Below are 14,580 nucleotides of genomic sequence, written 5' to 3'. Positions count from 1 at the left end.
GTCTGACTCAGAGTCGCATATCTTGTCCTACTTTCTCGTTAGTCAGCAGTATTTGGCAACCACAGTGGTGGTCGCTGTAGTTGGGTTCTGCAGCTACCGTTTTGTTTTGTCAGTGATATCTTGTTATGAGAAATCGCAAGATATTCCTCAAGTGTTTGCTTTGTGCTTGTATTATTGATTATGTCATTTAATATTCAGGATTCTGGGCGTCAGCTGTGGATGAATCTTTATGGCCTAGCAGCCTGTGCAGTATGAGTAATTTATGTGCTGATCTGAGCGTGTTTTCATTATTGTTTGTCTCTGCTTGTCTTTTTTTCATTCTTTCTTTCATTTAGTTGCTTGTGGCGGGGTCAATGTATGTGCAATATGTCTGCACTGCAAATGCGGAGCGGCAATCCAATAGTCCCTTTTTTTGCCGTCTCTTTTAAATATTTACTTTTGTGCTCATGTGAGGGATTGCTCATTTTATATTCCCAAATGCATTTTGGTGGGGTTGAATTCTTAACATCTCCCTCTGTCTCCCTCTGTTCTCTCTCCCAATCCCCCCTCCCTTTGCTCTTTCTCTCTGTCTAATCTCTTTCTCTTTCACTCCATCATGTCTGTAACCGCCATCTCTTCCAATCCACTTTGATGTTGTCTCTCTCCCTCCACCCCTCGCCACTGTCTGAGTGATGATTCTACCCACACCGCCTCATGCTCTCTTCCTCTCTGTCACACGTATCTTCCAACTTTCTGTACGTCCACTCTGTTCCTCTCTCTCTCTCTCTCTGTCTCTCTTCCATCCATCCCTCTCTCTCCTTATCCTCCATCCTGCCCTCCAAATCTCTCCCTCTTTTGCTCTCTCTTTCTTTCCTACCCTCGCTCTCTCTCTCTGTAGGCCTTATAATCCACGAGGGCTCATCGGTGTACCGGATATTCAAGCGATGGCAGGCGGTGAACCAGCAGTGGAAAGTTTTGAACTATGAGAAGGCCAAGGACCTTGGCGACCCCCTGAGCTCGGGGGGCAAGGGGGGAGGGGGGCGAGGGTCGCGGGGGGGCAGCGGCGGCCCCCACAGCTCCGGCCTGAGCGACCGCGCCGGGCGCACGGGCCAGCGCGTAAGGACTATACTCAACCACCACTGCGGCTACACCATCCTGCACATCCTGAGCCAGCTGAGGCCCACCGAGCACCGCCTGGGCTCCGCCACCAACAGGGAGGTGGTGATGAGGGTCACCACCGTATGAGGCCCCCCCGCTCCCGACCCCCTTCACTCCCGACGGGGGCACGATCCCAGCGGAGGATGGGGTGGAGCGAGTGGCTGTGGGGGGTTGGCTGGTCGTGGAGGTGGCAGAGTTGGGGGAGCGCTGACACTGCAGTCCCCCCCCCCTCCAAGCGTCTGCCTCACAGCCATGCCTCTGTGCGCCTTCCCCCATCTTCAGATATCAAAGGACCCTTAGCGAACTGATGTGGCTCTCTTGCCTCTCTTCAACGCCTTTCCCTCTTGCTCCTTCTCAGCACACGTCGTCGGCTTTTCAAAGACCGTGTTTGGTGGACAAAACTGCTGGGTAAAGCCGACCCATTTGTCATCTGAGAGGACTGTGAGCAGCGCTTTTTTTAACTGCTACATTTACCAGTGTGGATTGTGACATTGAAACCATTATGTTTTAAAAAAAGAAAGATGAAGACAACAAACAAGGGGGAAAAACTGTTTAAAAAAAAATATCGGCTTCAACTTCTAAAAGCTGGAGGGTTTTCTTTCCCCAGCTGAAATATAAAAAGCATTGCCATGTATCCCGTTCTTCTGTTTTCTAAGAAAGGCAAACAATGACAAAAAAAAGAGAAAAAAAACTGTGGGTATTGTTACTGATTTTGATTTTGATAACTTATAACATGATATGGAAAAAGTGGAATTTCATACCCACCCTCCCCCCTCTCCTTCCTTGTTCATCTATGCTTTTGACCTGATGCAGGCAGCCATCCTCCTCTTTCTCTCGTCCTCTGGTCTGTGCCACAGGTGTGGTTATAGATCTCTCTCTCTCTCTCTCTCTCTTTCTTTCTCTCTCTTTTGTGGTCCTATAGCCCTAAAAGGCTCCTTTGCCACTCCACAAGGGCATTCCCAAGTTAAATACAAGACATCCAAGTGCAATAAACCTCCTGAAAAGAGATGAGTGACACAAAGGGGAATTCCAAAAGTACAATTCATTTTCTGCAATAAAGAAAACCTGTACATGTTATGGTGAATTGCTTTTGTGTGAGAAATTTCTTGTCATTGCAGAAGAGATTCTGTGCCTGGTTGCACATAAATGAGTGTGTTTTTGGTGATGACTTTGGTGATGATACAGTTGGTATGTTCTAAGACAGGTTACAGTTTCCACTCACATTCCCAGTGTATGAAGTGCTCAATTTCAAAATATTTATTTAGAAAAAATAACAAGAGAATAACTATTAAAAAACACACACTCAGAAAGAAAATGAATTGAGGCTCTCTCGTATGATGAAAAAAAGCCTTTATTTAAGTCAGGCTACATGCCCTCCTTTTCTTTAGTCATCGTCTAGTTTTGACCTTTGGGTTCAGTTCAGTTCAGTTCACTGATTTAGTAGAGTTGATGGCAACTACATAAACATGTCCAATTCAATATTCGATAATTAATGGAGAGGCCAGTTGGCTCTTAATTATGTTTTCACAATGTAGGATTTTCTCTCACACTGATGTATCCATCCTGCAGTGTAACTTCAAACCATTTAGAATGTGGATAAATCATTTCATAGTTTTATTGTGCACCTACACTTTCTGAATAGTGAACATATAAGTTCTGGTTTACTGCTGCCCTTTGCCACAATTTTAAACATACAGAGCAGTGAAAAACACTTCCTAACTGGACTCAGCATCCCAGCCACAAATTACACCTGAAGCCACAGTAAGTAGCCTAAGTATGGTCTCTGTGTTATAAAGAAAGCATAGGCCGTTGAATATGTAAATGTATAGGTAAGTTTTAGGCCTATTGACTACATGACTGTCTGAACATGCTACACTTAACTAGTCAAACTAAAAAAGGCATGACATTCACATGCCCTCACAGTTACAGACAGCTAATGTTTTTAAGAGGCTCGTCCACTGTGTCTGCAGATCTGTGCTTTTCAAAGCCACTTGGGTAGGCAACGGCACATTAAGGCTCTATTGCATAACATTAATCTGTTAATTATTATTTCAACATAGTAGCCTATAGGGCTTGATTGTAGGCTAGTCTTATGAATAATTTTGAATGGATAGGCTACCTTGATAATGCAAGGCAACATTAACTCATTTAAAATTAACAAAGATTTAGCCTGTCTGTCACAGTTGTAAACAAATGCCGTAATTGCTTTTATGTGACAAAAATTGAAACATTTGTGGTTGCTTCACATAATACACAGCGCCTTCTGGCTGTGTAAACATTGTATCACAGGTGAATATTTTCTGCAAAACCCAACCAGATAGGCTCTGCATTTTCACCCAATCAAAACCTTAAATATTTTTACGTCATCCATGTGCGACTCACAACATTCAACGTGCGTGGAGCTGGCGACGTGAGCTTTCTGTGTTAGGGTGTTTAATTGACTCTGTATGACATATTTTTGCGAAATTGATCGGCTCTGATACAAGCAAGATGAGCGTTTCAATGCCACAGAAACGTTATTACCGCCAAAGGGCTCATTCCAATCCAATGGCAGACCACACATTCCAGTAGTAAGTAGCCTACGATAGTTCTCCGGATAGCACTGTTTGTCTCCACTATTCCCAAATGTCTAACTTCTTTAACTTCAGGTGTTGTCTTATATCCGCTCTAACGTTAAAGTCATTCAGAGTACAATAGCTGGTGTGTTGTTGGTGTTGTTATTCAGGTATTTTAACTTAATTGTGTATCCTAAACTACAAATAGGTTTAAAAGTTTCTCTAAGAAATGTTGAGCGTTTCAGATGTATTTTGTGACTATGATGAATGAATTTAATTGAAACAGTCAGTTGTCGTGTCATTCTCTCCATGTATCTAGGATGTCTTTGAATTAACAGAAAGATACATGTTATTTATCCCCTTGCCTTGCCAGTCCCGTGTGTCCAGAAGAAATGGACTGGTCAGAGCTGTATCCAGAGTTTTGCAGTCCACCTGATGAACGTCACGACAACGAGCCAAACAGATCAAGAGCCAAAGTAGAGTTTGCCGACATTGGCTGTGGATACGGAGGACTTCTTGGTAATGTAATCCTTAAATGTGTTTGCAGAAACCAGTCTTTTCAATCTGAGAGGTTTGATAACATCCACAATGAACCACTAGAGGCTGCTGTTGATTTGATAGTTAGTTATAGTCAAGAGACTTTTCATATCAAGGCCTTTTTGTGAGCACAGAGGTTACCTTTGTTTAAGTGAAACAGTGTTACAAAAGACCAAAACTAATATGGCATTTCTGCCCATGTAAGTTCCTTCAGTACTGTCTTGTTTCTCAGCTAATACCAATGTTGAATTCCATCAAAGTTATATGTCCCACAATGTGTGGCGTCTTTCAGTCTTTTCACTATTTTCAAATAGTTGGCTACTATTTTAGAAAGCCAGAAGCACAGTTGGTCATGCCTGTTCTCTTGTCCCTGCATTCTCTTACATTGGGTTCATGTTGTGTTTTTACAGTTGAGCTGTCCCCTCTCTTCCCTGATGCACTGATATTGGGTCTGGAGATCCGCGTGAAAGTGTCTGATTATGTCCAGGACCGCATTAAATCTCTCCGTGCTGCAGAGCCCGGTCGCTACCAGAACATCGCTTGCCTCCGTAGCAATGCCATGAAGTATCTGCCCAACTTCTTCACCAAAGGTCAAGTAAGTGGACTATGGAAGGAGAGGTGCGAACACACACCACATTTGAGGTGCAGGCATCTATGTTTAAAGCTTATTGAGCGAGAGAGAGATGCCGCACACTCCGAGTTATAAGTGCGTTTTTTAAAATGATAAAGCGATAACGTTTCGGCCTACAGTATGGCCTTCCTCAGATCGCATGTGGACTATACCCCAGGATCATAGAGAGGAAAGAGGGATCAATCTACAGTTTTGGAAAGGAGTATGTTGTGAATCATTTCTATCTTGGTTTGCCGGATTAAAGAGCTCTTTGGCATCAATCAATGGATTTTTGACCAAGTCAAGACCATATTGATGATTTTCATCAGCCTGGCTATCACCAGACTAAGCTCAATCTTTTAAGATCAAACATTAGTCTGGGGAGGCTGTGTTGTATTTCTACTGCACAAGAGGCATGATCAGTGGGCATAGTTCAAATGACTCTGTACACATTTGGATAGTCCTTCAATCAGACCAGCAATCCGGCTGCGCCTGGTGGATAAGCTAGTTTGTAATTGGTTCCACCAAATGTGGACAGGAAGCAGGAGAGATAAATATGGAGGTTCCCAGCCTGAGCTGCAGGGCGAAATCCAATCGCCGGCAGATCGGGCTGGGTTTACCCAGTCTAGATTTTCACAGGCACAGTGACATTTTTCTATATTCGTTGTTCTTAGCCGTTACGCTGTTTAATTCTGTTTATTCAAAAGAAGGGCCATGTTGCCACCTTCTGGTGCAGCAACAACTTTTTGGCCCCAGGTCAATTTGATCATTTCCAATTACCATTAAGTAATCAAGTAAAGCCGTGTCATTTTTATCACAGTTGGAATACTGTGACTATCTGCCAGATTCGATTCCTTGGTCAGGTCATTTGAAAGTCACTGATTGGAGAAAGGATTTTTGATGATCTCTGGTGCTAAATCAATGTGGTCCAATTCAATAACCCATTTTTTTTTTTCAAAACTGTGTGTTCTTCAGAACAATCCTATAAGGACAAAGATAATGAATGTAGGCTTTTAAGCACCCTATCCCAAACAACAAAACAAAAGACAGAAAAGGCCCTGGAACTCAAGGCTAAACCTAGAATGGGTCTAAACATCTGTTGTTGAAGAACACATTGAACACACTGAACCTCTTTAAGCCTAATGCACTGTTTGTAAAGCCTCCAGAAAGCCCTGAAAGTATCATGATTCATGAGCAATCCTTTTTCCCAATGTGCATTTTCAGACTATTTCTTAGCTATTACTATTTCAAGCTATTTCTTAACTGGTGGATTCGGGATCCAAAAGTGGGTTGCAGAACCATTCTTGGTGAGTCGCGGAGCTTGTAGTTAGAAAAAAGCCTACTCTATCAGATATAATATTGGACCTTTATTTTGATAGACTTTATTTGTATGTCAGTCATTACCATGGACATAGACAATGCTTTGTGATGGGTCATGTTCTTCAATTTTAACATTAAACACAAGTAGGCCTAGCCTATGACCCAGAATATTTGAAGTAGGATATGAATTCACCTAAATCGAGGCCAAAATGGGACAGAAATCCCAGTGTGTGGTGTGCAGTGAATTGCTGGTACATGAGAGCATGACCCCATCAAAGCTAAAATGCTATGTGGAAACGAGGCACCCCTGTCAAAGACAATTCTGTCGTACTTTGAAAGGCGACACAGGGGTTGAGGACTTTGCAAATGTGCCTAACATCTAGTCTGGCTATCACCAGACTAAGCTCAATCTTCTAAAATTGAACATTAGTCTGGGGAGTCTGTGTTGTATTTCTGCTGCACAAGAGGCATGATCAGTGGGCATAGTTCAAATGACTGTACGCATTTGGATAGTCCTTTAACCAATCAGACCAACGATCCGGGTGCACCTTTTGAATAAGCTTGTTTGTGACTTGATCCAGAAGATGTGGGCAGGAAGCAGGAGAGATAAATGTGCAGCCTGAACTGCAGGGTGAAATTCAATCGCAGATCGAGCCGGGTTTACCCAGTCTACCTAACATCAGTAATTACAGGCACTCTGTGCATCTTACTACATAGTTCACTGCATTAGTTGGCTTGAATGAAAAAATGTGGGTCGCAACTTAATGATCATGGGAAATTGTGGATCCCAAAGCCAGATCAGCTAAGAGCACCGGCCTAAAGCTTTCTTACTTTGCTTTACCTTTAATGGCACATTGTTTTGTTGAATTATTGAATGCATTACTGTTTATTTAAAGTGATTCTGTGCATGTTGAACGCAGCATTGTGTCTGCGATGGCACTCTTCTAAGGTCTAAAGCGTAGACAACCTTAGCTGGTTACCATACGAATTTCACCACATATCTGGGCCATACAGAGCAATTTTTTTTACTTTAGGTTCATTTCACTGCATATCTTACTATATATAATGAATATTACACAGTGTAATGTAAGAGTGATGCGTTATGCACTCATTTGTTTAGAAATAATACAGTATGTCTAACTTGTCCATTGTGTATTTGGACAATGTATTATGCTTCTTTGTGCATTCCAGTCCACTCACTTATGATGTCCAATGTGTTTTCTGATTAGCAAATGCTGTGTTGTGTCGTAAGTTAACCTACACAAATACATCCAAGTTGTTGTTTCTGAATGGCCAGCTGCTTAGACAAAGAAAAAGCTGGAGTGGTTCGCATACTGAAAGATTTCGCTAGACAACGTCTTTGCAGAGAAATGTTTTAATTGCAGGGAGCTTCCTAGACAAGAAAGAGGAAACAAATGATGATAGTTTAAAGGTAGGAGAAAGGCCTAATCACACACTTATGTACCATGACGGAAGGTGGCGATCCATTATTGATGATGACTGTCACAGATTTTTCCCATGGTCATTCTTACGTCATAGGGCCTGTTGATTTATTGGGACTGAAGAGCAGTAATGTGTTTAGTGATGAGTCAGAGCGGAGAATCAGACAGAGGTGTTATTGTAGCAGAGGACAATATAGCATCTGCTGTAGTAATTCTTGCGTCATCATCAATCACTGAATGCGCACTCTTGGTGCGTTCCGGCCGCCTGTACATTAGTCAACAGGGACAGCAATGTAAACTTTGCTGCAATACCGGTAATCTACCATGATTGACAAAAAAAAAAGATCCATCTCATGTCACAAGATGATCTCTCTTTCTCTCTCTCTCTCTCTCTCTCTCTCTCTCTCTCTCTCTCTCTCTCTCTCTCTCTCTCTCTCTCTCTCTCTGTCTATCTCTGTATTTGTCTTTCTCCCTTCCCCTCTGTCTCGCTCCCTGTCAACCTTGTGATGATGTGTGGTGTAAATCTTTCCACTGCTCGTCATAAGTGGCATAAGTGTCGAGTATCGGTCGGGCAAGCCACTTCTAAGACAGCCGAGTCGATGCAGAGGTGGTGGGCACAGCGGCGCTATCACTGTCCAGCCGGCTGGAGTGGACGAGATGAATTGGTTTTTGGGGGGAAAACGAGAAAGAAAGGGATGGGAGGGGGAGAAAGAGTGAAAAGCCTTAGAAGCCCTTTGTCGTAATCCCACTCCCCCCTTCATATGCATGCACATACATGCACCCAAGCACACACACACACACACACACACACACACACACACACACACACACACACACACACACACACAACAAATGCAGTATAACTGCAGTGTTCTATTTCTAGCCACGCTCCTCCCCCTTTTTTTTGTTCTGCACCCTCTTTATCCTTTCTTTCTGTACTTTTCTTTTCTCTTTTTTCCCTGACGGGCTAATTAAAGTGTGGTGTGGTTTTTCCACCATGTGAAGTGAAGTGGGCCCAGTGAGCGATGGCCCCAGGGCCCTCCTCCACGCTCCCAATAATTATCCCGCCATCGCTCTGTCTGAACGGGACATTATTTATTTGACTAATAAAAAAATGATGGGGGGTTGTGTGTACTTTGTGTGTGTGTGTGTGTGTGTGTGTGTGTGTGTTTAAGTGTGTATTGAATGGAGTGTGTGATGTGTGTATGGGGTGATGTGGGGAAGCTTTTGGGTTTGTGGGTGGGTGGTAGTGGGGAGGGCAGGTTTGGAGTTTATTTTAATAAAAACCTGTTAAAAGGGGGGGGGGGAGGAATTCCTAGCCAGACTCCCAGCAGGATAGCAGATCTGCCCCAGCAACTATGTCCTGGGTTTAAAAAGGAAAAGCAAGTGAGCTTGTTTCACTCAACATAAACTTTGATTGCGTGCCACTGGTATTGGGACAGGGTCTGTCTGCAGGCCTGTTTTAATAGGGTCTCCATCAGGCTCAAAAACAGCCACAACAGCAGTACTGCTCGAGCAATAACTTTCTCCACTCGGACCAAGTTTCACTCACAAGTTTCATATTATTTAGTGTAATGCTCATTCAGCATGGTACTCCTACTCTTAATAGAACACTCTCTTTGGTATGCAGACGCTAAACAAATAATGCCTTACATATATATTGTGGTGATATTGTACGTGTTGTGCAACAGCCCATGCATAAACGCAAAACGCTTTTAGAAAAAGAACGCAGTTTGCACAGGACGTGTAACAACTCTGATTCTGGAGTCATTTTGAATCATTTTGCTCTGTTCACACCTGAAATTGGATTGGAATCATTTAGAATGTTCTAGAATGCCCTTGACGAACCCAGTCAGGTGTGTGCTGTCATTAAGTATGCAAAGGAGGGCAAGGGTGAGGTGGTAATGGTCAGCCGCACAGGCGCAGGGGGCCTCAGGTGGTGATGAGGCTACTTTTGATGACCAGGAGCAGTTGCATTGGGAACGCACTGTAAGCAGATCGGGGACACTCTTCGCCCACTCCACCTCTTGAGCCTTCATCTGATATAACCTGCTACAATATGATAGAACTGGCAGAAAAAGCATCAATGGCCACCCATAGTGTATGTTGTACCAGAATGCCTTTATTTGAGTTATATTCATATTAATATCCTGCAGTCTTGACTGTAGGAACGAGTATCTAGCGTGTGTGTGTCTGTGTTTTAACATTAAAGCCAGCATTTCAGCAATAGAACTGTCTCATTCATTGTGTTTGATCCAAATTTGAATGGAGAAAATTAACTTTGCTCTGTGATTTCTCTCCCTCTCTCTCTCTTCTTCCTCCCACTGTCCCTCTCTCTCTTTGTCCTTCTCCTTCTCCTTCTCCTTCTCGCTCTGCCACGCCTCCCGTGTCCTGAAATCGCCTTCCGCTCCCCCAAGCTCAGCAAGCTGTTCTTCCTCTTCCCCGACCCGCACTTCAAGAGGACCAAACACAAGTGGCGGATCATCAGTCCCACGCTGCTGGCGGAGTATGCCTACACTCTCCGCATCGGGGTAAGACTCTTATACTTCAACACAAAGAGACACATTCAGCGTCCGTCCCCCCCCCCAACTCCATCCACCCGCCCAAGGGCCAAAAAGCAGCTCAGCCGGGGCCAAGATTATTTACCAAAGTGACTTAGATTAGCAGCAAAGGCGAATGCTTCAAAGCCCCCAGCTGATCTGCCTGTCTCTGTAGGCCTAACATTACCGCACCACCTCGTTCATTCACATCGCTCCGGAAAACCCGATTGTCCTCATGTCGTCTAGTCTCAAACTAGGCTAATCGCAGATCTGGAGAAAGGGGAAGAAAAGAAATGCCTCGCAGGATGTATATTGCGTTTGCACAATTCTTTAATGATCCTTAATGGAGTTGGCGTCGATTGTGGCAGTCTCGGGTGGGAGGCTGAGACCGAGCGGTGGGAACTTGGGAGTGGTAGTGACTTGACTCCCTGCAGTGTGACTGCAGTCTTAAGCCTGATTTATGCTCTCTTTTCATACCAACATAAAGCCCATCCATATCCATGAGCTTTCAGCAAATGGCTTTATCCCCACTCCGTGTGTATCCGTATGTGGCGTTGAGCAGTCTCCCACCCTGTCACAGGCACAAAACACCAACACAAGGTGTCTGCGTCAGTACGTGGAAGTAAGCCTCTTTGTTTGTCCTTTTTAAATGTCCTGCCTGTAATGCAGTAGCCAGTGTAGTTTTACTTGCCTTGCTTTGAATACAAAAAAAAAATCAGTTCCAGCATAGATAGGGGTCGGACCCGCAAGACGGTCGCCAGGTCACCAGCTCCAAACACTACCACTAACTGGGCTCAAGGCGGTGTGCAGCAGGTATAGGGCTGTTCGATTTTGCTCAAAAATCACTTTGAATGATAATTTCAAGTTTTTTAACATCATCCTAAATACATAATCGATTTGAAATCGATTAATCAAACAGGCCTAAGCAGGCATAACGAATTCTCACTGCTCATGAGAGGGCCTCTGCAGGTCAGTGCACTTCAGGTTGGCAAGCATCCATCGCTGCCCCTTTACCTATTCAGCACAGTACTGTTCAGCGATTCAGCTGCTTTCCTCCTAAAGCTGCTTACTATCAAATGGAGCCGGATGGACGAGTGACTTATGAATGGGAAAGTGGCCCTGTGTTATAGATTTCCGCACGCTAATAGAGCTTGTGTACCGAGCGCCTTGGCAAGTGGTGCCGTGTGTTTATGCCCTCACGTGTTTAGTTTGTAGTGAATCTATCGAAAGTAAATCTAAAAATCAGGCGCCGCGCGTAATGTTCTTTTTTGAGAGCGCCGCGTCACAGCTTTAGCAAGGCAACATATGGCAATTATCTACCATTCTATCATTAAGGCTTCAAGCTCCGCTGTAATCAAGCTCTGATTGATTACTGTTTTCACTGTTTAATCCTCTGCAGTGTCTTTTGTATCATGATATTGCACTCGTGTGGGATTTCTCCCGTGTCAGCAGTCGGCACACTCTTGCACTGCACACACAGATAACCAGAAGCCTGTGGGCCCAACCACTTTTGTGGTCCTGACCTGAAGGAGATCACCAGATACACCAGTATCATGGATTTCACACGCATGGCGCACACATACCATTAGGTTAAAGAATATTTGTACACGTACAGTAGATATTTGTAGATGGATACTATACTGTACATGCTGTGCCACAACTCAGTGTGGATTAAAGCCTCACATGCCACAGGAGTTGATATGAATGCATATAGTTGGAGTCGCTGGATTGCGTCACCACATCAGGAGTTGAGAGGTGAGAGTTTGGCGCTTGTTTCTCTCCAGGCCTGTCATGTCGGGCGCTTCTTGCTCAGGTGTGGCCCTCACTTGACAGACAGGTCCCGCACCTGAACTGTCTGCTTCACTCTTTCCACTCCTCACGTCCCTGCCTCTGCTCTAATGCACCTCTGGCCTTATTTCCACTCTCCACACATCTACTTTCCATCCCTTCTTTTTTTTGTCTTCTGCTGTGTCTGCCCTCTCGCCCTTCTCTCTCTCTCTCTCTCTCTCTCCTTTTTTCTTTCCTTCTCACTGTGTCTCTTTCTGTCCTCTCCCCTCTCTCTCTGTCTTTCACTCTCTCTCTCCCTTTCTTCTTTTGTCTGTCTCTCTTCCTGTTTTCCTCTGTCTCTCCCTCTTTCATTCACACTCTCTTTCTCTCTCTGCCCTGCTCTTCCCTCCTTCAACCTGTCAACATGTGCTCTGTTCTTTTTCACTTGCCATATTTTTATCTCCAAGGGGTTTAGCGAGAGGTGTGTGCACACTCATGATGGATGTGTTACACACAGTGAGGTGTGTGTGTGTGTGTGTGTGTGTGTGTGTGTGTGTGTGTGTGTGTGTGTGTGTGTGTGTGTGTGTGTGTGTGTGTGTGTGTGTGTGTGTGTGTGTGTGTGTGTGTGTGTGTGTGTGTGTGTGTGTGTGTGTGTGTGTGTGTGTGTGTGTGTGTGTGTGTGCGCGTGCGTGCGTGCGTTTGTTCGTGCGTTTGTTCAAGCAGGTTGTGAACAATGCCAGACTTGTTTTTGTGAATGTGGGTTATTAATTCTGTGGGTTATGAATTTGTGTGTGTGTGAGGGCTGTTAATTCTCACTGGTTGCACACTCAGCACCTGTCATCTGGAGCGGCTGGTGTTGGGTTGTGAGTGGAGTGGGGGTTAGGCCAGGATAGGCGCTTTGGTTGGGTAAAGGCGCTTTTGTGGGGAACTCTGCTCCCAATGAGCATGCCACCACTTAAGCACAAATACATTGAGAAACTCTTGAGAAAATGCTGAACCAGTTCTTAACCCATTGAGTGCAAACCTTGCAGTGTTCTGAGTCCTCCACAGCCCAAAGAGAGCCATGGAGACTAGTGGAGATAAAAGGAAGAGATAGCATCAGCCAGGTATGATTATGACAAGGCTATGACCACACAGGAAGCTTCGGCTCCCTTGTGCAGGATCAGTGAAATCTGTGCCATTGGAGCATTTTCCACGAAGTTCGCCTTCTAATTATACAATCTGTTCAAGCTCCAGAGTAAACTCCAATGACACGACAGATAAGGTCCTGTGTTTGCTCGCCTGCTATTCCAGGCCCCTGTGGAGAGAGAGTGTGTGTGTGCGTGTGTGTGTGTGTGTGTGTGTATGGCGTGGTGGGGTGGATGCTTGCTTTGCTCAACAGAGTTGTTAAAGGTAAAGCCGCTGTGGAGGTTTTAGGTAAAACACGGATGGGAGGAGGGAGTGTGGTGCTGTGTGAAATAGCTGGGGCGATGTGTTAAACTAGGAATGGGATCAATATTTCCAGTGAAGTTAAGCAGGTGTATAGTAGTGTTTGCACACGCACGCACGCACGCACGCACGCACGCACGCACGCACGCACGCACACACGCACACACACACACACGTGTGTAAATGGGTGTGTGTAATTCTCTTCACATGCCAACTCTGCTGTGGGAAACTGGCTTGTGAGTGTGAGTCTGAAGTCTCTACAGTCGTTATGTGGCTATTCACCGTCAGTATTGATTCCCTGAATGTATCAAACGTTAACACGATCCATAATCCGACAGTGCTAGACAGCCGACCATATTTTCAGTTATCAATCAATTCATTGATAACATTTCCTTACAGAACCTGGAAAAGAACTCCATTTGCTTCCAGTGCTAAGGCCTCTCTATTCTTGCTTTAAGGTGACCTTAATGTTTTCTTTTTGTTTGGTAAAGGGCTTGGTGTACACAAACACAGACGTTGAAGAAGTGCATCTATGGATGGTGAAGCACTTTACGGAACACCCTCTCTTCACACGTGTCCCAGAGGAGGAGCTGGTAGGTCTGAGAGACTTCTGGGCTCCTGGGTTGTTGATATTTTTTTTACATTCATTCCTTGCATCCTAGATTTGGTCAGTGACTGGATTGGTTTACACACCTTTTTTCTCTAAGTGCTGTGTATTTTGTCGTAGGTTGATGACGTCATTGTTGGTCGCCTCGGCACATGCACAGAAGAGGGGAAAAAAGTACAGCGTAACGGTGGAAAGAACTTTCTGGCAGTCTTCCGCCGCATGGACGATCAGAGTTAAGAACAAACATTTCCACAGCCTGACATTGCCGATTGGACATTCTCCATATTGAATGGATCATCACCTGCCCACCACACTGGTCAGCAGGCTACAGGTGTATGACTGAAACTTTGGTGTCCCACTGTAGGTCAAAACACTGCATATGGGACCACCTACCAGTTAAGCAGCTGAATAGCTGAAATTCTCCACTGGAAGTGTGAGGTTTTTTTTTTCAGTTTTCAGAAATATCTGTGGAGACTTGAGTCTTATTTCATGTTTTCAATAAAACATTCTGTTCAGCAGGCAAGAGTCTGCTTTTAGACAGAAGAAGGGCCTGTGCATTTTTTATCTATTATTTATTTGTTTTAGTAAACAGGTTTTACATGTTGCAATTCTTAGCCTTATTACAATTTAACTTTTC

The 14,580-nt window shown here is 44.5% G+C and overlaps 2 protein-coding genes across 2 annotated transcripts in view; both read left to right on the top strand.

Annotated features, from left to right (window-relative positions):
- Positions 1–2,153, top strand: part of LOC134092236 (E3 ubiquitin-protein ligase MARCHF9-like) — a 20,589-nt gene extending 18,436 nt beyond the window's left edge. Inside the window, exon 4 of the mRNA XM_062545035.1 lies at positions 878–2,153. Coding sequence (XP_062401019.1) covers positions 878–1,224 — 347 coding nt within the window. The 3' untranslated portion in view covers positions 1,225–2,153. The remainder of the gene's footprint in view (positions 1–877) is intronic.
- A 1,355-nt stretch (positions 2,154–3,508) lies between these two features.
- mettl1 (methyltransferase 1, tRNA methylguanosine) lies at positions 3,509–14,491 on the top strand. The gene is made up of 6 exons (XM_062544868.1): positions 3,509–3,707; positions 4,066–4,211; positions 4,640–4,824; positions 10,019–10,132; positions 13,828–13,929; positions 14,064–14,491. Exons 1-6 carry the CDS (start codon positions 3,628–3,630, stop codon positions 14,178–14,180), a joined length of 744 nt encoding a protein of 247 aa, XP_062400852.1. The 5' UTR covers positions 3,509–3,627; the 3' UTR covers positions 14,181–14,491.
- Positions 14,492–14,580: the final 89 nt, after the last annotated feature.

The sequence above is a fragment of the Sardina pilchardus genome, chromosome 9, assembly GCF_963854185.1.
Source record: "Sardina pilchardus chromosome 9, fSarPil1.1, whole genome shotgun sequence".
Taxonomy (NCBI): Eukaryota; Metazoa; Chordata; class Actinopteri; order Clupeiformes; family Clupeidae; genus Sardina; species Sardina pilchardus.
The sequence above is the reverse complement of the archived record's forward strand: the minus strand, read 5'-3'. Positions and strand labels throughout refer to the sequence as shown.